At 39.5% G+C, this 20,792-nt stretch overlaps 1 protein-coding gene across 4 annotated transcripts in view; it reads left to right on the top strand.

Annotated features, from left to right (window-relative positions):
• The window catches only part of SLC25A21 (solute carrier family 25 member 21), a 261,114-nt gene that overhangs the window by 216,739 nt on the left and 23,583 nt on the right, over positions 1 to 20,792 (top strand). For 3 of the 4 annotated variants that reach the window (XM_054826670.1, XM_054826668.1, XM_054826667.1), the window contains exons 4-5: positions 12,461 to 12,527; positions 19,987 to 20,046. In XM_054826670.1, coding sequence (XP_054682645.1) covers positions 12,461 to 12,527; positions 19,987 to 20,046 — 127 coding nt within the window. Of the gene's footprint in view, positions 1 to 12,460; positions 12,528 to 16,554; positions 16,733 to 19,986; positions 20,047 to 20,792 lie in introns of those variants that run through there. The other variant, XM_054826669.1, reaches the window with a different exon arrangement.

Genomic DNA, 20,792 nt, shown 5'->3' with positions numbered 1-20,792 from the left:
AACCCAAAAGGAGAATACATGGCTGTTGACAACACTGCTGTTTCTCTTTTTTTTTTTTACTGTATTGCCAGTTTTACATAGTTTCAGCACAAAATCATAAATTGTGTAGTTCTTTCTTGAACTGCAGACACATATGTTATTAAAAGCTCGCTGTGGGCTTTTCAGCATTTTTAACTTACAGCAAAACACAACCCGCAGAAGAACCTGCTGTGTGGTGTATCAGTGCTGATAGCGTTGGATGCCTTTTCTTGGAGCATTGCCTCGGGATGCCCAGCGCTCCGAACGACTTTACCACCTGTTCCTTCAAGACCAGCTACAACTACAGCCGAAACCATTGCACTTGGAGCTTCTTGCCCACCCTTGCCTTGCAAATCTGCTTGTACCACAGACTTTCTTGTCTGTGCCAGGCACAGATTTGCAATGACACTGCAGTTCTGACAGCGTGTCACCCCAGTTAAAACAATATAAATTTGTTCTTATATCCTTGCTGGCTGTACTGTCCGTAGAGAAGGTTTTCACAGGGCTCTAAACCAACTCTGCAGGATAGCAGGTAATCATTTAGTCATGCCCAGTGAAATGGTGTTTATATTGACTTTGCAATGCTCTCTGACGATGGTGAACAAGGAAGTAGTGTGCTTGCAAACTGCAGTTACCCTTACAGAGTGTGAGATCATGGCAAATCATACTGCTGCAGAGGTGCAATGATAATCTCCGGATAATCTGGCTGAGTTCTAAGTGCTGAGCTGGTTACTGAGCAAGCCCCATGGCATGTTCGTGAGCTACGCAAGGAAAAAGATTTCTCTTTTGCAAATTCAGAGAAAAATAGAGATCTAAAGGAAAAGCAAATTTGATCCAAATTTACTTTCTTTTTGACATATTGATAGTTATGAAGGTATTATTTATTTCTAGTCATAAAATGCAGAAAGGTTTAACACCAAAAAAAAAACATGCTGTCTGCTGTAAAATAGCTTGTGTTGCATTTACGTGAATTGCAACATGAAACACTTTGTTCGTTTGTAAAGTAAAATGCTCTGCATGCTTTTAAAAGTAACTTGGGAGAGAGGGTTCATTTGTTTTGTTTATTCAATGCCAAAGTGGCAAAATTTCTTTTCTGCAGAAGAATTCAAGTTGAGAAGGGTGCTGGATCAAAGGAGTATATTGAGAAAAAGAAAACATTTCAAAAGAGATGTTCAAGTTAAACCTGCTGAGGCAGGTTTGCTGCTCAAATAACACATCGCAAGTTTTTTTAAAAAAGAAATAATCCAGTAGAAACTGCCACATCACTGAGACATAAACTCCATTACTTTTAAAAAAAAAAATCTGTCAGATTTCTTTACAGATGTCTATGCAGATGAGGAGACTATTGGCAGGCGGAGCATGGCTACATAAAACAAGAGTAGATCACTGAATAATAAGTAGCAGTAATAATTAGGGCAGCAACTTCTACATGATTCTTCCCTTCACACATTTGTCTTGCCTGTTGATCTGGTCTCAAAAGCTATTTATATATCTCTGCATCACAATCTTGTAGCAGGATTTTCATCAGTAACTCAAGTATATCATTGGTATAAAGCCTTGCAAAATCTGTTTCTAATCGTTTAACCATCAACTTTGGTTGGATTCCTTTGGTAAATCTTTGGTAAGTCTTTGTTTCTCAGTCATTTAAACCTACCTTGCCTGTCCTTTTTCACTTTGAGAAACTCAGAGTGAAGGTTAGTCAACTCTCCAAAGTAATGACATGACATCATAGTGCTTTATCTTCTAAATCGTGTGAGAAGGATGAGAGGAATGGCATCATAGTGCAGGAGTTGCATAGTACTGAAGGTGGAATCTGTTTGGAAGCATTCCTGCATATTGCCTGAAAAGGGAGCTTTCGTGTTTAAAATGTATTGTGATAAAAAAAATGAAAATAAGTTTGTTTGTATTAACTGTCAACTCTATTTGTCCTTACATTGGCGTAACATTGAGAAAAATGTATTAACCCGTATGGCGTTTTTAGGATGTTTGTGTGTGGTGCGTAAAGAATAGGAGGTATCCTTTTGGGCATCGCTCCAGCATCCATGACAGGCAGTGTGTAACACGGATCTTCCTTCATCGGACAAAGGTTTCCTGAGCAGTGTAGCCTGGGCTGGGGGGAGCCGGCTGGAACAAGGGGCTGGAGTTGGGTTTCACACCCGTGCCCTCGCTGTATCACACTGGCACTGCGTGATGGTACTGCGGAGGTGCAGGAAAGGACCTGTGACGCTAGGGACAGTACCTGTAACCTGTAACAAACTTCTGCTTTTCCAAGGAGTTGCTTTCTTGCTCCCAAGTACATAAAACTCTTCCTAATAACTTTCTTATACCAGAATCCAGTTTCAGCGACACACAGAGGTATTTTGTCTGGCTTTAGGCAGGTAGTTGCCATTGGTGTGAGTTTTCTCACACATCTGTGTAACAATACCTTGCACTCCCATGGTACGTCTGGGTACCACAACCCTCTGCCAGATGGAAATTCAAGTGCCAGTGTGTGTACGTATTCATGGTGCTGTTCACTACCTATGCGGTGCTACAAATTCTGCACACTTTGATTTCTGTGCGTATAAGACTGTTGCTCTCTACTGGTGCAACTATCAACAGCATTACTGTTATGAAATCATGAATCTTTTATGATTTCCTGCTGGAGGTACTGCAAAGGGAGTAAGAAAAACACCCCAAACATCAAGATGCTAAAAGATGGAATCAAATTAATTATTATGTGCATGTTTGTGTATTTTTAATGATACCCTATTCTTTTTAATGCTAAAAAGTGCTGCCTTGAGATTTTTTTTGAGAAACGGGAAAAATACTTTTCTGAATACATTTTTTACTTTGTTAAAAACACTATAAAACCACTACTGGCCTAGTTTTACTTTAAACTTCAGATGATCAATGTGTTTATGAACCCAAATCATTGCAGACAAAATTTTGCACCTGCAGTTATGGTTGCCTGCAGTTCGGTTTAAGTATCTACATCACTGATTGCATCTGTAAATTAAAACATCTAAAAGTAACCTAAATTACAAGCACAAATAATTGCAGGTGCAAAACTCATACAAACACAAAATGATCTCTGAAAGTTAGTCTTCTAAATCTCATTGTAAGTTATTCACTGCATCATGAACCTAGAGTCCTCTTGGGAGAGTCACTAATCTCTATAATGACACTGAAAGCCTCTTGAATCTCATATTTAGCTAGCAGATGGGAAAGAATACATATAGTCGTATAACTCCCTAGGGATTACGCATGTGGATATTGAAGAGTATAACTGATTCCGATGAAGGCTAACATTAACTTGCAATCAAAAATTTCCTTCCTGAGCCACATTTTTTCTGATGAAATTAAAACAACTTCATGTTGTATTTTTATGAAGTCACAACCAATCTGAGTAGGATACACTCCCAGGGCAAGCACAGAAATTTTCCTAATCTCATGATTTTTCATTTAATGAACCACAGCATCAGTTTAGCACAGAGAAATGCTGTCAGTCTTTTCCAGAAAACACATCTAGTTATCCTCTCGATGATTTTTCTTTTTAGTGGCAGAAACAGATTTCTAAGCTCAAAGTTACAAAAGTCTTTATTTTCTCTGGTATCAAAACTAAAAATGAATCATTTTCTTGCATTCTTTAGCTTCGATAGACGTAGGTGTGGATCTGCTTTAAACCAGTGACTGCTTCCTGTTGTACCAGTTACGGCAGTACTGTTAGCAAAAGGGGAAAAAAAAAAAAAAAACCCACCTTAAATTCTCTTCTAGTGTTTGAACAACTAAAACTCCTACTGAACAAATGAAGCATTCTGCCAGTTCTGACAATCCAAAATGCAATGAAGAATTTTTCTGTTTCAGAAGCTCTAGGCAAAGCTGTTTTGGCATGTCTGCAGCTTGTTCCTATTGCAAACAAAGGGGCAGCTAGAGGGAAAGTCTTTGGGGGAAGAAAATGCTGTCAGTTGTAAGAAATGAGACATGTAGACCCATTCTACAGCCCAGCTAGTGACTACATGCAGGCAATTTTGTAAAAGCCTAGACCAGCTGCCAGTGATAACAACGCTGCCGTTTGCGCTGATTTCAACAAGAATTACATCAAACAGACCAGGTTTCTCAGAAGCGTGGGCAAAACTGGTATTTCGTTCGTTGGCCACAGGGGCCAGGCTACAAGAAAAGCGTTGTGAAGGAACAGGCAAAGGTGGCCAGGGAGCCCTGCAGAGGGCTGGCAGGCTCCTGCCTCTCTCCATCCTCCCAGGCAGCCCGATCCCTCCCTCAGCAGCAGCGGTCAGCCCAGCCTCACAGGCCCCTGGCGCTGGCATGGTAAGTGACGGAGGTGTGAGCATATCTGCGTACTTAAAAATCCAATTTAATTTAATACACGTGAGTCTATTACTCAAGCAGTACATGGTAATAATGTACCACAACTAATTAATTTATAATCATCCTTGGAAAAAAAAAAAAAAAAACAAACCAGAACAAGATGTTGGTTTTTTTACACATGGAGAACTGTTGACACTATGTTGTGTGTTACAATGCAAGGCTCCAAATTCACCTTCCCAGAATTTTTTTTAGGTGCCCAAGTATAACAAAACACAGAAAGCATTTAAGAAATATGTAGTATAAGAGACAGCTAGACCCTCATTTGAATAGAGAGAAATTTTAACAAGGATTCCTTTTTTTTACTCTCACATTTAGCTGCACAAAAGACACAAGGGAGGAAGAAGAAGGTTTCATCTTTCCGTCTCTTGAGGGATTTATATTTAGGTGTGTCCTGTAACTTACATAAACGCAGAGTGCAGACTAGAAAGCCAAAAATTAGCAAGGATTTTGACCAAGAGATTGAGAGGTGATTAAAAGTCATGGAAGAAAGACTCATTTCTCAGTAAGAATAACAAAGTCACATGGATGATGGATCATAATAACTTCATAATCTGACCCACATGCAGTAAATACGGTGATGACTGTCATTTTGAATAAGTGAGGTAGATTGATGTTGATTATTAATCCATTTCTTGGCCAGTCTGATTGTTTCTGAGCCAGATCCTCCACTGTTTAGTATTTTCCTGAAGGATCTTAAGAGTACCTTTCACTGACAGTCCCTTCCTTTTTAACCAGTCGCTTTTCATACTCTGTGTTGCCTTATTTGAGGGATTTCTTTCATGAGTTGATCTGCTTCTAGTATTCTCATAGCTGGACACTTGATCTTCTTTCAGCATATAATACCAGTGTTACTACAGACACATGTTAACATATAATTCTGTATTACATTTACTTGCTGTGAAAAAAAATTCTGTTTTTCCTTAATTCCCATGTGTTGCAGCTGATGGTGATTTACATTAATGCACACTCAGTGAAAAAAGTGAAATATGCTATGAAAATAAGTACCTCGTATTTAGTGCTGGTGTCTAAAATGGCAGGTATCTCTGTAGTAGACATGGAATAGGTAAAGAAATACATTTGCATAACAGAAATTCAGAAGCTAGCTTGGCTAAGTGTGTCATTGATATCTTTATATGAGGTTCCTGTAGGGACATGTGTTTAACATTTGCAGTAGGATAATATACATAACATACTTCACAAGAAAAAAAGCTTTTTGGAGAGCAACAGAATGTCCAAGCCTGGTTTTCTATGAATGTGTCTAACCTTTAATATCTTTTCAACTCTGTGCCCGTTGCCCTGAACGACACTCAGCCTTCCCTACAGCACACCTCTTCAGCTGGGCAAAGGATTGTAGATGCTGTGATTGAGGGCGAACTACACGTGTGAACTGGCTAGTGGCTCGCTGCTCTCCAAACAAATGGCTAAATTGTAAGCCCCTTTTGCTCAGCGGTAGGTGCAAATTTGTGCCTACCTTCACCAAGCATTGCCTCGTTTTCCCAAAACTTCCAGAAATTTATAATCTTTTAAATCTCCAGCTAGGTCAACATAAAGATTACTTCACACTAATAGCTATATTAAAGTAATATTGCCCTGTTTTCAATTGGTTTACTTTCTGTTAGTAATAAATTGACAACATGCTGCATACCATGAAATAAAAAGATACCTTTTTCCTGGTATAAATGAAACTCTAAGCAATTTTATTGTATTTAGACATACTTTCTTCCTCTTTTTGAACACCCACCCTTCTACCAAGCGTGTCTTCAAAATTCCTTCCCTGTGTTGAAATAAAAAATTTTGTAAAATCAGAAAGTCACGCATTCGTTGAATGTAACTGACATGGTCATGAAACCCAGGTCTTTTATTTATTCTTGAGATAATGCAGAGGTAATGAAAGCAGAATTGAACCTAAGAGGTTTTTTGTTTCAATTATAAAACAATGTGGGTAAGAGACTTGGATTTGACAGCAATAGAAGAAAGGGAATATTGTGTTCATGCCTTCAATCAGCTTTATTAGATCCTTAAAGGGGAAATTATGTGAAAGACAGAGGGAGAAAACAACAAACTAAGCAAGATCCCAATTTCAGTATAATTTGGAGAAAATAACTGATTTAGGTTGGTCGTCTTGCCAGGGTGAATGACTCAAGGCTTCCAAACAAGAAATGGAAACCAGAAGGATAGCGAAAGCCTGAAAGAACAAATTGAGAAGATATGATTGACTGTAATGTTTCAAAATCAACTGCCGCAAAGATGAGTTTGGGCTGCTGCCCAGAATACAATTGAATGGCGATGTTCATTTAGACCCTTAATGCTGAAACAAAATAAGATGTAGCTGTGTTTCTGTTAGAGATTTACTTGTTCTTTCCAGTGTCTCTAGCTAGGGATATGATGTCACGTCCTCTCTCTTCTATCACACGCAGCAGTGATTGCTGCTGCTGTTCCATAATTTTTCGAAAACACCAGTTTTCTGAAGGAAGGCCTGAATCCAGGTGATAATATCTTTCAAATGTGAAATGTCATCACCATTCATTAGCTGACTTTGAGAAATTTTATGCACCATGTGCAAGCAGGCTAACCAAGGAAAAGAGAAGTATAAGATCGTTGTGTGTGTATGTACTTTCTGACTGACAAAGCCATTCAAGTTTTTGTTATTATCATGCTAGATTTTTAAAATTAAGTAAATAGCTCATTCTGCAAAGATTTTGAATAATTGTATCTTTAATTGGCATGATTTGTAAAGCATTATTTGGAAAAGTTGGGGGCAGCTGCTTGTCCTCCACCTCAGGCACAGAAAGTTCTAAAAGAGACTACACTTTATGCAAAAAATTAGTCAGTTGACAATAGGCAGTGATGAGATGGGATTGTCTTCTACTTCCTCCTTTCCTTTATTCCTTTCATCTCACTGGCTGTGCTTACTAACCTTTTTTCTGTTTCTATTTCAAATGAGGAAGGAAAAAAAAACCTAAACCACAGTTCATAATTAAATACTGAGCTAGTTCTTGCCATGTTTACTGAATTACATATTGCATATATGGATGTATATGCTCAAAGTTTTCATGTGTTTTTAGATTTCTAAACTTAATGTGTTCCATAGGAATAGACCTTAACTCCTTCCTGTCTGTTTTTCATGATGAGATTTGCTTCCACAGAAGAAAGGAGGAGTAAAGCAGTGAAACCCCATTATAGATCCCTTAAAATTTTAGGCATTTGTAGAGCCGTGAATAAAGTGCTGAGCTCTGTGGATTCTCCTGGTTCACAGTAGGGGTTCCTCCAGCAGAAAATCTTCAGTGTTGACCTTACAGCTGCAATAAGCAGATCAGCTTGACATGACACGCAAAGTCATATCTTTGCACAGGTATCTTTGCCGCAGGATGGCTGACCTGGTAAAGAGGGCTTTAAACCAGGAACCACAAGGGAGGGAGAGAGTTACCGCAGCTCTGAGGGAGCAATGGACAGGCTGACAAGGAAAGCGCCTGGGGTGATGTGAACAATGAGGAACAAGAAATGAACAAAAACAAGGCTTAAGTGGCATCACCTCAAGCATTTGCATGTAAGCGAGGAAGTCTCTCCGAAGTGCCTGCAAACTAAGGCACACAGCGTGGGGCGTAAATGCAAGGAATTAGAGATCTGTGTGCAGCTGCAGGGGTAGGATCTTGTTGAGATCCCAGAGATGCAGTGGATGGCTCACATGACTGGAGTGCTTCAACGGAGGGATACAGACTCTTTAGGAAGGACAGGCCAGGAAGACAAGGGACTTGCCCGTTATGGGACAGAGCAGCTGGAGTGCATGGAGTTTTGCCTGAGGGTGAATGATGAGAACTTATGGGTAAGGATTAAAGAGCAGACCAATACTGGTGACTTTGTAGTGGGTGTCTACATTGAGGATGTGAAGGTCAAAGGGAACCTTAGTTGTTGTGACCGTGGGATGGTGGAGTTCAGGATCCTGAAAGGAGGGAGCAGCGCAAAAAGCAAGATCACAGCCCTGGACTTCAGGAGAACAGACTGTGGCCTCTTCAGGGATCTGCTTGGAAAAGTTCCATGGTATAAGGCTCTGGAGGGAAGAGAGGTCCAGGAAAGCTGGATAGTATTCAAGGATCACCTCCACTCAAGTCCATCCCAACATGCAGGAAGTCAGACAAAAATGCCAAGATGCCTGTGTAATTGGGCAAGGAGCTCATGGCAAAACTCAAACATGAAAAGGGACTATCAGGGACAGGTAATGTGGGAGGAATATAGAGCCAGTCTGAGGATGCAGAGACATGGTTAGGAAAGGCAAAGCCCACCTGAACTTGAACTTGGTGAGTGATGCCAAGGGCAACAAGAAGGGCTTCTATACGTATCTTAAGTGGTGAAAGGAAAATTACGGAAAATATGGGACTGCTGCTGAATGGTGACACAGGATATGGAAAAGGCTGAAACACTGTATGCCTTCTTCACCTCAGTTTTCAGTAGCAAGACCAGCTTTCAGAAATCCAAAGCTCTGGAGAGAGGGGAAGATCTGGCATAAGGAAGACTTACCCCTGGTAGAGTAGGATCAGGTTAGAGAATACTTAAGCAAATCTGACATACCTAAGTCCATGAGCCCTGGATGGGATGCACCCAAAAGTGCTGAGGGAGATAGCTGATATTATTGCAAGGTCACACTCAATTATCTTTAAATTAAGGCAACTGGGAAAGGTGCCTGGGGACTGGAGGAAAGCAAATGTCACTCCTATCTTCAAAAAGGGCAAGGAGGATTCAGAGAACTACAGGCTATTCAGCCTCACCTTGATCCTTGGGAAGGCAATGAAGCAACTAATCCTGGAAAACCTTTCCAGGCACATGAAGGACAAGGCAATGACTGGGAGTAGTCAGCATGGATTCACAAAGCGGAAGTCATGCTTGACCAACCTGATAGCCTTCTGTGATGAAATGACTGGTTTAGTATGTGAAGGGAGAGCAGCGGACATTGCCTACCTAGACTTCAGTAAGGCTTTCGACACTGTCTCCCATAAGATCTTCATAGAGAAGCTATTGAAGTATGGACTGATGAGCAGACAGTGAGATGGATTGAAAACTGGCTGAATGGTCAGGCCCAGAGGAGAGGGTGGTGATCAGTGGTACAAAGTCTAGCTGGAGGCCGGTAACTAGTGGTGTACCCCAGCAGTCAATACTGGATCCAACTCTGTTCAACATCTTCATTAATGATCTGAATGATGGGGCAGATTACCCTCAGCAAGTTTGCTGATGATACAAAACTGGGAGGAGTGGCTGATATACCAGAGAGGTGTACTGCCATTCAGATGGACTTTGACATGCTGGAGAAATGGTCTGACAGAAATCTCATGAAGTTCAACAAGGGGAAGTGTGAAGTCCTGCACCTGGGGAGCAAAAAATCCACGTACCACTATTATACCAACCTGAAAGCAGATTTGCAGAAAAGGACCTGGGGGGTCCTCGTGGACCAAGCACTGGCACAGAGTCCCCAGAGGGGTTGTGTAGTCTCCCTCCTTGGGGATATTCAAAAGCTGTCTGGACATTGTCTTGGACAACCGGCTCCAGGTTGGACCAGATGACCTTCAGAGGACCCTTCCATCCTCAGCCCTTCTGCAATTCAGAAGCAATGGGTAATTGCTTTTCATATTTTCCCATTTCTCTAGAATTGTCAAACAATCTACCACCTGGTCTGCTGATCATCTGAATTGCTGGTATTTCAACACTGAGCTGTGATAGAATGGTGGATTACCCTTTAGAAGTGATTACCTGCCTCATAAGATTGCTGTTGCTCAAATTTCTGTTATATCCTTTCCTCCACATTCTCCCTGAAAAGTTTTCCTGAGATCCTCAGAGACCGTGGGAATGTTACAAGGTTTATATATTCAATAGCTGCAGACATTTGAGTACACAAGAAGGCAACCTGGAAAAGCAACCTGTATTGCTGTGTAAGGCTAGGTAATGCTGCTGTGTGTTTTTAGAACTAAATTGTTGCTTTACACTACATATTTCTCTGCTCATGCATCTTTTACTAATGAGAAAATCTGGACCAAGTCTGGGTCTCATGTTTTGTGGTCAGAGCTACACCTGTGAGTAAAGCAGTGAAGCACTTTTCATTTTCCAATTCCAGTCATGCCAAAGTACTAGAAATTCCAAATGGAATGCCTGTCGTAGATATGCTTACAGTGTTTTAGATTGAGCTGAAAGGAAGAAAGTGTTTATAGGGATCTGTGTTCTTGCAGCTGATCCTACTTGGACCTCAGTTTCAGTTTGAACTCACATTAAACTGTATGAATCACATGCTTAAAGCTATTCAACATTTCAATAGCTTGCTGAATCAGCAAGAATATGCTCTGAATATGTAGGAACCGTTAAAGACTAAGACTAGATCCAGTATATCTATATTGCTATATCTATACCTGTAGATATCTATAGTTTTATCCATATCTGTATGGATAGAGATATATGTATGTATGTATGTATGTATATTTATGTTTGGAAAGTGAGACTTCAGGGAAATTCAAACATCTGACAACTCAACTGAATTCCTGAAATCTCCTACCCAAGGACTTTCAGTCTTTTGTCATGAAACCATCATTGTATAAAATGCTCAAATTTTCCTTTTATCATGGACTGGAATTCATAACTTGCTTACTTCAGAGGAAGGGTATGTGATATTCCCTCTCTGGAGCATCTTACAAAGCCTAAATTATTTTATTTATACTGGAACAATTTAAGAAAAGAACTCCAGAGAAGCATTAGAAGAAGGGTGGAAAAAATGGTATAGCATTTGTGGTATTTTGCATTCACATGGGGAATATGAATATAATTGCTTTCTTTTGACATGCACAGGATAACTATAGGAGAATCTGTTGATGTGATGACTCTTCCACACCCTGCAAAAATATTCCAAGTAATAGGCTGTTTTAGAAAGGTGAATCTCCGCATTTCAACATCACCACCTTTCAACATTTTAAAAAGACACAAATGCTTTCCTTTAAGAAGTGATTTCTTCTGTAGACAGAATCCTCTTACAGTCCTGAAAGAGGTGTATAAACTCTGAAGATGGATAAGTTGTAAGATATGCCCTTGCTGGCTGGCAAGATAGCTTCTTGCTGATTGCGTTAGATGCCTTTCTGAACTGTCCTCATGCAGTGTCTAAGGTAATGTGGAGATCTAGCAGACAAGAACTACGTCTACTTTTACCTCACCTGGGGATTTTGAGAACTACCTGTTATTTAAGCATTCCCTAGACCCAGCATTATGCATCTACACTGGCCTTGTAAGCAGAGCTCAGGCTGCCTGCAAAGGCCATGTGTGCTTGTAGCAGGCTATATATATGTGTGTGTATATATATATATATATATGTAACTTAGATGATGCAAAGCATTGTAACAAGCGGATCTTTGGCTTCAGGCGAGCTCCAAAAGTCAGCAGCTATTGTAAACTCCTTAGGTGTTTATGGAGCCATGCAAGAGGGGGGACAAAGACGTGAATGAGTACAGTAGCAAGATATTGTCCAAATGTTTTTTCCAAGATGAAATACATACATTCTGTTATGGTTCTGTGAATAGCTAACTTGTGTTAAAACTAAGTTATCAAAAAAGAAAAAATACTTCATCTATTTTGAGGCATATTTAAAACAAAACTTTAAAAAATGCCTCAACCTAGCATCTGAAGATGAGCATGCGGGCTTTTTGTATGCAACTTGCTCAAGTCACAGTTTTTTCCAAATCTGTATTCCATGACTTCAGTTTTTAATATTATCATTGCTATGTCAAGAAAATTAAAACAATTAAATAGTACTTCCTCGTCATTGTTAAGACTGTTCTTCTTCCTTTAAATACAATTTCTTATCTACTCAGAAAAAATGGATTGAATTTTTACTTACGTCATTGCTGATATTTTGATATCATCTCACCAGCACATAATAGAATTGATAGGACATTAGTTACTTAGCAAGTAAGCAAAGAGTATCATTATTTGTCTGTATGCTTGGAAATGCTGAAAGGTTAGTTGCTTCACTCAAAAGTGAAAATAGAATTGGCAGTATGGTAAGGATAAGTTGTTTATCCGTACAAAAATAATTTCTTTTTTTCTTCAATAGACTGCTTGGCTTCTACAAAGGAATATTTCCTCCCATCTTGGCTGAGACACCCAAAAGGGCGGTGAAGGTAAAACCCCCATACTTTCTCCTCTAGAAATATGAGTAGGGACAGTGGCAGCTGTAAAACATTTTATTTCTCCCCCACTGATTGACATTAGAATCTTAAACTTATTTGCGATATTAATCCTCTGATTTTTACTAGGTGGAAACTTTCCTGTTGATAGCACAATAAAAACTCTGCTTGATTAAGAAGTGTAGGATAAGGCTTGTAAATGCTAGGCTATTTTTGACCTGTATACATAATGTTACTGAAAAAAAATTACACTTAGTTTATACAATCAATCAAAATTAATAACATACTTTGAGTGATATTTTAGCCTCATAATTACCTCTGGTATAGACATTTTGTTTTACTGAAAATTCATAGCAACTTGCAAAATAACTAGGCACAGCTTAATAGATTAACACAAGAAGCCATTAAAGAAGCCACTCCTAAGTACTTACTCAGTAAGTTGGAGTAGTATATCTGCAGCTTTGAAGTGCTGCCCCAAGTTTTCTTGTACTCCAAAGAGCACTCTGCTCCATACGTTCACTTTTTTACAGATTGAACATAGTAATGGGTACAACTCTTCATCATACAAAGAGCATTTTACTCCAGCTGTCTTACAGTTGAAATAGATGCTAGCTTATCAGAGTGTATTTGCAGTCAAATGTTGATTTTCTTTTATCCTTTATGTTGATTTGTGGAGCATTATTTTAGTAACATTCCTAAGCAAAATACATCAATACGTAAATTTTTTTCAGTTAAGTAGAAATTATGCACCTCATCTTAAAGTTCTAAATCTATTAAAGCATCCATTTAGGAGCAAATGTTTTGTCTTTTACTTCAGAACTTTGAAGTTTCCTGTAGTTCCATCAAATGTGCCTAAAAGCAGTTATTACACAGAACGTCTTGATTTTCCTTTCTTTCTTCTTTTTTTTGGGGTTTTTTTTTTGTTTGTTTGTTTTTTTTGTTTCTTTCCAAAAAGGCTGCATATGATTCTGGTCCTTAGTCTGCAATTAATCATTCGCATTCCAATTCCTTTACAGAGTAATAATATTTATATAAAGTGACAGGATGTGACCTTGTAACGGAATCCTAAAGGAGTTCTGGTAATGACATCTTCTTGTCTGCATTGGCATTTTAGATGCAAATGACATATGTCACCTATCTCAAAATTATTTAATACAACTAAGAAACCTACAGTTCTATTTAATAGCAAAGTGGCAGTGAAGAATGGATGGATGATATTTAGAAGATTCCTAATAACACTTTTTCTTTGGACTGTCATGTTTCCTCTGTCTCTCCATTTCATTTCATTTGAAACAGGTCAAAGTTAATCTGATCACACTTTTTAGATTCCAGCATGTACTTAGTTAAAATACAAACCTAGGTTTGATTTCTCTCCTACCAACCTGAGTCATTCAAAAATCTTGAGTCACTTTCTCTTACTCAAATTGATTGAATTGCCTTAAATCCCACAATACTCAATATAATTATAGAATCATAGAAACATTTAAATTGGGAAGGATCTCTAGAGGTCATCTGGCGAGCCTCCTGCTCAAAGCAGGGCTGACTGCATAGTTAGGTCAGGTTGCTCAGGTGTTTGTCTGCATCTACATTACAGACAAGTTTGTCTAGTCAAGTTCTGAAAATCTTCGAGGATGGAGACTGCATCCTCTCTGTGCTCCTGCTCCAGTACTTAATTGCTTTCACTGTGAGGAATTTTACCTTATATCCAGCCTCTTGTACATCATAAACTCAAAGTTCCTTAAATGTCTTACTGAGGCTCCCTTAGTGAGGTGCTTTCTACCTAATTTTTGAGCATTTACATGAGGGCTCAGTAGTGTTTCTGCAACCATAAGAATCAGGTTTAAATGCTAAATGTTTTTTAATTAAATCATTTAATTCTTTAATTTTTTACACTATTCCTTTAAATTTTATGTTGTTCCTAGGACACCAGGAGGACTTTAAGTTACCTTGAGACATCAGCTATATTCTACATTAGAAGAATTCAGTGACAGAATAGGGCAGGACAGTAACGTCCTTGTAAGAACCTGGATACTGGAGCAATTCAATGTGAGATGTTATATGCCAGCATATGCCTGTCAGTCTGACCTCGGTGCCAGGGAAGGTTATGGTGCAGATCATCTTGAGTGCCATCACACAGCATGTACAGGACAACCAGGTGATCAGGCCCAGTCAACATGGGTTTATGAAAGGCAGGTCCTGCTTGACTAACCTGATCTCCTTCTATGACAAGGTGACCTGCTTAGTGGACGAGGCAAAGGCTGTGGATGTTGTCTACCCAGACTTCAGTAAAGCCTTTGACACCGTTTCCCCCAGCATTCTCCTGGAGAAACTGGCTGCTCATGGCTTGGACAGGCATATTCTTCACTGGGTAAAAAACTGGCTGGATGGCCAGGCCCAAAGAGTTGTGGTGAACAGAGTTAAATCCAGTTGGTGGCCAGTCACAAGTGGTGTTCCCCAGGGCTCGGTACTGGGCAGTTCTGTTTAATATCTTTATCAGTGATCTGGGCAAGGGGATCGAGTGCTCCCTCAGTAAGTTTGCAGACAATGCCAAGTTGGGTGGGAGTGTTGATCTGTTCGAGGGTAGGAAGGCTCTACAGAGGGATCTAGACAGGGTAGATCAATGGGCCGAGGCCAACTGTATGAGGTTCAACAAGGCTCAGTGCTGGGTCCTGCACTTGGGTCACAACAACCCCATGCAATGCTACAGGCTTGGGGAAGAGTGGCTGGAAAGCTGCCCAGCAGAAAAGGACCTGGGAGTGTTGGTCGACAGCCAGCTGAACATGAGCCAGCAGTGTGCCCAGGTGGCCAAGAAGGCCAAGAGCATCCTGGCTTGTATCAGAAATAGCGTGGCCAGCAGGACTAGGGAAGTGATTGTTCCCCTGTACTTGCACTGGTGAGGTGGCACCTCAAGTACTGTGTTCAGTTTTGGGCCTCTCCCTTCAAGAAAGGCATTGAGGTGCTGGAGCGTGTCCAAAGAATAGCAATGAAGCTGGTGAAGGGTCTAGAGAGAAAGTCTTACGAGGAGTGGCTGAGTGAACTGGGGTTGTTTAGTCTGGAGAAAAGGAGGCTGAGGGGAGACCTTATTGCTCTCTACAGTTACCTGAAAGGAGGTTGTAGCCAGGTGGCTGTTGGTCTCTTCTCCCAAGTAACAAGTGACAGAACAAGAAGAAATGGCCTCAAGCTGTGCCAGGGGAGGTTTAGATTGGATATTAGGAAAAATTTCTTCATCAAAAGGGCTGTCAATCATTGGAACAGGCTGCCCAGGGAAGTGGTTGAGTCACCATCCCTGGAGGTATTTAAAAGATGTGTAGATGTGGTGCACAGGGACATGGTTTAGTGGTGGAACTAGCAGTGCTAGCTTGGAAAAGGTCTTTTCCAACCTGTACGATTCCATGATTCTAGGATTCTAATTTCTAACATCCAAAGTGGAGTTTGCTTTGACCTGAAGAGTATCCAGCTTGGCTCAAATTTCCACTAACCTTCTTTGGATGTGACCCCAATGGAGAAGTCACTGCTTCCTTTGGCTCACTCTCCACCTTTTATTCTTCTAACAGTTTTCCTCATTTTAGCAGGCTGCAAGATTTCCCTTGTCCACTGCCAAACTGACTAGTGAGATTTAGAGGAAGACTATGCCCATGTCTATGGTTTTGAGACTTGAGAAAGCACAAAAGGTAGAGAGGCAGTTTCTAGGTTCCAGCAGCTTTGGTTTGTGTTTGTAATGAACTTTTTTGAAAACTTCGAGTTATAGTGTCTTTTATATCTCATAAAAGTGTATAAAGAATGGACAAGGGAGATTTTGTACTAAGGAGAAACGTACTTGTGCTACTGGAATATTGTATTTATCTGGTCTGGATATTTGCAAATAAAAATAAAGCTACAAAAATGAAGTTATTTAGCCCCAGCTATTCAGCTAAGTGTTGAAGATACAGCTTCACTTTTAGTCAACTACATTCTCATGTCTCTCTTGCTATTTCTTTTTTTCTCTCTCTTTATTTCCCTTCTAAAAAGAAAGCTGGTATTTCTGGAAGATGAAAAGTCAAAGTTTATAACTTCATGTTAGATTGAACTTGAGGAAAGAAGTGATGATGCCAATACAATGGTTAACAGATGAACTTTTGGGGCAAATTTATATTGTTCATGTGTTCCCAGACATCTTGTTTCAAGCATATATTTTTACCTTAAAGTTATTGAGACATCTGGTAAGTACTTTGGCTATTTTCGTGTATCTTGAATTAAAGTGTATCTTTGCCAGATGGACAATATTGGTTATTATACGCACAAAAGCATGTTTTAAATACATTCATTCTGAGATTTTTTTTTTTTTTTTGCAAACCTATTAACTTAATACAACTGTAGAGAAAAAGACAAATTACACTGTGTTTTTAAAAACATTTTGGGTGGACATACATGATGTAAATCCATATGATATAGCTAGATACTTTTTGGCAAAATTGTATATATACAAGCTGCTGTAGTACACCCAGCAACATTTATATTGAGTTTTATTGCTATTGATTTGTTTTCTTTAAAAAATGATATAAAACGTAGTTACTATTAAGTAGTTATTTTATTTATGTCTCTAGGAAGCTATTGATTTTTAAGGTAACATTTTTAAGACCAAAATATTGCTAGGTAATGTATTTTTGCCTTTATTACAACCATTTTACAGATCTGTAACACTATGGAAAACATTAAGAAATACCAGAAATTCCATTAAAGGTTAGGAGGGTAACAATGAGTAGAAAGATGCTGGAGAGAGAATAAAGCAAACTTTATCACAATAAGAAATTAATTCAGTTCAGTGAAGTAACTCACCCACCCACAACTGACACTTTCTCAGAGATTTCCTTTTGCCTATAAAATATCTTCAGTTATTCAAAAAGATAGACCTACAGTCTAAGTAACACTTCTATCTTTTCTGATTATTGGCAAGGCCCGTACAACAATTTTAAACATATTTGCAGGATGTTTGCAAGATTAGTGTTCAATCTGTACGCTATTTGGAGGGCAGTTAAAATCTGGGCCCTGATTCTAGGACCTTTTCTGCAAAACGAGATAATAACCCCTGCTGAGGATAAAAAAAAGTATCTATCCGCTGGCCAGAGTATCAGTCCTTCAGGTTTCAGAAACGAATATCCTAATTTTGCATTATGTATACATATTCCCTCCTGCTTTAAATGTGGTGGCATTATTAACACATTAACACCTGGTTCTCTGATGGTTTTGGTGTGATTCTATTGACTTTTCATTTGAAGCAGGTCTTGATTGAAAAATGTTATTGACTTTGCCATAAGACAGGGTTCTAAACAAGTTAAAAAGGCAATGTGGTGCTTATTACTCCTGTTCCTGTACACGTGGTTTATGGAAAAGCTGTTTTGTTCTGATAGGTTGTGGTAACTGAGCCCTGAGGGACTGAGCTTGTCTTCTTTGGCTGAGGCCCAGCACAGGTCACCCAGTCTTTCTGTTTTGTCTGAAAAACTGTTCCCTTATGTTTCTTACGATTCCCACATCTCCGTTGACCTCATTTTCCACTGCCTTCCTCTCGTGGTGAAACAGTTTGATTGTCACATGCGTGGGCAGGCGCTACGGGAGGGATCACGGCCTCATATGGGGGAGCGAAATGTACAGACTTTGGGAGGATCCCACCTTCATTTGAATCAGCTCGCTGTAAACTAATCAAGAGTTACAGGTCAACTTTGGAAAGTAGCCAGGAAAGTCAGAGGTTCTAGTTATTACTTTTGCTATACGGGAATGTGACAGCTCTAGCTCTAGTAGATATCCACCTGCGCCAACGCAGTCTACGTGAAGCTGGGACGGGTTCTTGTTGTTCAGTCCCATAATACCGGACCTGTCATGTAAAAGCCACTTTCTTCTTGGACAGATGACAGGACTCACAAATAGTGAGCTGTAGTTACGGACCTTGTGTTGTTCCATGAGTGTAAATTTCATGGAATAATGACTCCAATATCTTTGGCTTTACCTGGAATTCAGATATCTACTCTTTATAACCCACAAGATTTTCTGCTATCTTCATTCCTCATGCTAGAAGATGGTTTTCACTGCCCTCAGAACTGTCTTACGTGGCATCACCCTGAAGTGCTTTTTCAGTGACTTCAGCAACATATTTGCAGAATACGAATTTGAAACAACATGGGGTTTGGGGGAAATTTGCTGTACACAAAAGCCCTGGACTAGAAAGGATCTCTTCGGTCAGCAAGTCTAGCCCTCTGCTGTTCTATAATCTCCTTCACAAACTTATCAAACTCTCCCTTACAAATGATTAAGATTTTTGCCCATTATTCTTATTAGAAGACTGCTTCAGGACCCCACTCCTTTAGTTATGAGAAAGTTTCATCAGATTTCTAGCAACATTCTATTTCTGAGTAGTTTTTACTTTTATGTCCAATTACTTTATGTTACGTATCTTTCTTTCCTTGTTTTGCATTATCCTGCAGCCTGTCTTTGGCTACACTAACCAATAATTCATAAAAAGTAACAAATACCCTTTCTTTAGAGTATATCTTGACTGATGCATCTTAGATTTTGTGTCCACAGGCAAGGAAATAGGCAGTAAAAGTCTGTCTGCGTGTGTCAGTGGGAAGCTTCTTACTGACCTCAGTGCGGTCAGGTTTATTCTCAACACTGTCCTTGGAAAAACGAAGCTGTTAATTTATTCCACTTCGATTTTTAGAAGATTTCACAAAAAGTGTTCTGAAAATTAATGGATTTGGGTGGCAAGAAGTGTTAGGTTGCAAAGTGAACCATTTACAGATGGTTGCCTTCTCATTTCTTTCTTCATTTCAAGTTCAAACATAAAAGAGTACAGCTTTCAAAACTCATCCTCTAACGAATCGCAGATGCTCAGAACATCTGAGCACCACTGACTGAAAGCAGACAATTAGGTGAAAGATTTATTTGTAAAGAGCAAAAACTAAAAGAAATGTGTCTGTTGACACTAAAAGATTATAAAAATCTACAGACTCCATCTTCAAAATCTGCATTTACATCCCTCTGATGAGAAGTAGACTAATGTCTGAGAAATGTGAAAGTGATTGCAGTGTATTATATTAAAGATCAGAAGGTGACTTCTTGGGAGAAATTGTGGTATCTGCTGCTACATTTATACCAGTATATGAAAGTTAGATGATAGAGGAAAAGTGTATATATTGAAAACACGAACTATGTGTTGTAAGTGAACTCTTACATGAAACATTAATTGCACTTCTGCTGCTATTATGCATGATTGATACACAAATAAAATCCGTTCTGAAGCCTAATTGTCTACTATTGCACATCTAACACTGCTACAGAGAGTGTGAAACAAAAGTAGCTTATGTTTATTCTGCAGAACTGCACATGGCTACTCAGGATACAGGGTAGTTTGGTTTTACTCATTTGCATAAGTAACTCATAATTTTTTTCAACACATTTTCACTCTAACTTTTATTTACAGTTTTTCACCTTCGAACAATACAAGAAGCTACTAGGATATGCATCATTACCGCCAGGACTGGTATGTATGGATACAGAACTTCATATTCTGATTTAATACGTGTACACTGAACAGTCCCATCCATTACTTCCCATAGAAGGATCCCAAAATTAAAGGGGCCAGTTCAGTTTTTCAGAACAGACTTGTCCCTTGAAAAGAGAATTTATCAAAATTATAGTTAATTTTTATATCAAATGTCTTCAAAATAATTCCCTACGATGTCATAACATTTGTTAACATGAATAGTGACATTCACCATGGAAGAGTCTATGCAGCTTGGCATTCTTCATTCTTGCAAAATAACAAAAATATAGACCTGTCTTATTTTAAAGACTTTATAACAGAAACGTAAACCATCGATAGGAAACTGTTACCTCCTTTCAAGTCAATGGCAAAACTTCCTCATACATCAGTGGAATTAGGATTTTGTCTCAAGATCCAAGCTGTGTGGTGTGGTCGACACGCTGGAGGGAAGAGATGCCATCCAGAGGGACCTTGGTAGGCTGGAGAGGTGGGCTCATGCGAACTGCATGAAGTTCAACAAGGCCAAGGGCAAGGTCCTGCACGTGGGTCGGCACAATCCCAAGCACAGCTATAGGCTGGGTGGGGAATGGATTGAAAGCAGCCCCGAGGAGAAGGACTTGCAGGTATTGATTGATGAGAAGCTCAACATGAGCCGGCAGTGTGCACTTGCAGCCCAGAAAGCCAACCATGTCCTGGGCTGCATCAAAAGAAGTGTGACCAGCAGGTCGAGGGAGGTGATCCTG

This window comes from Grus americana, chromosome 5 (assembly GCF_028858705.1).
Source record: "Grus americana isolate bGruAme1 chromosome 5, bGruAme1.mat, whole genome shotgun sequence".
NCBI lineage: Eukaryota > Metazoa > Chordata > Aves > Gruiformes > Gruidae > Grus > Grus americana.
The sequence above is the reverse complement of the archived record's forward strand: the minus strand, read 5'-3'. Positions and strand labels throughout refer to the sequence as shown.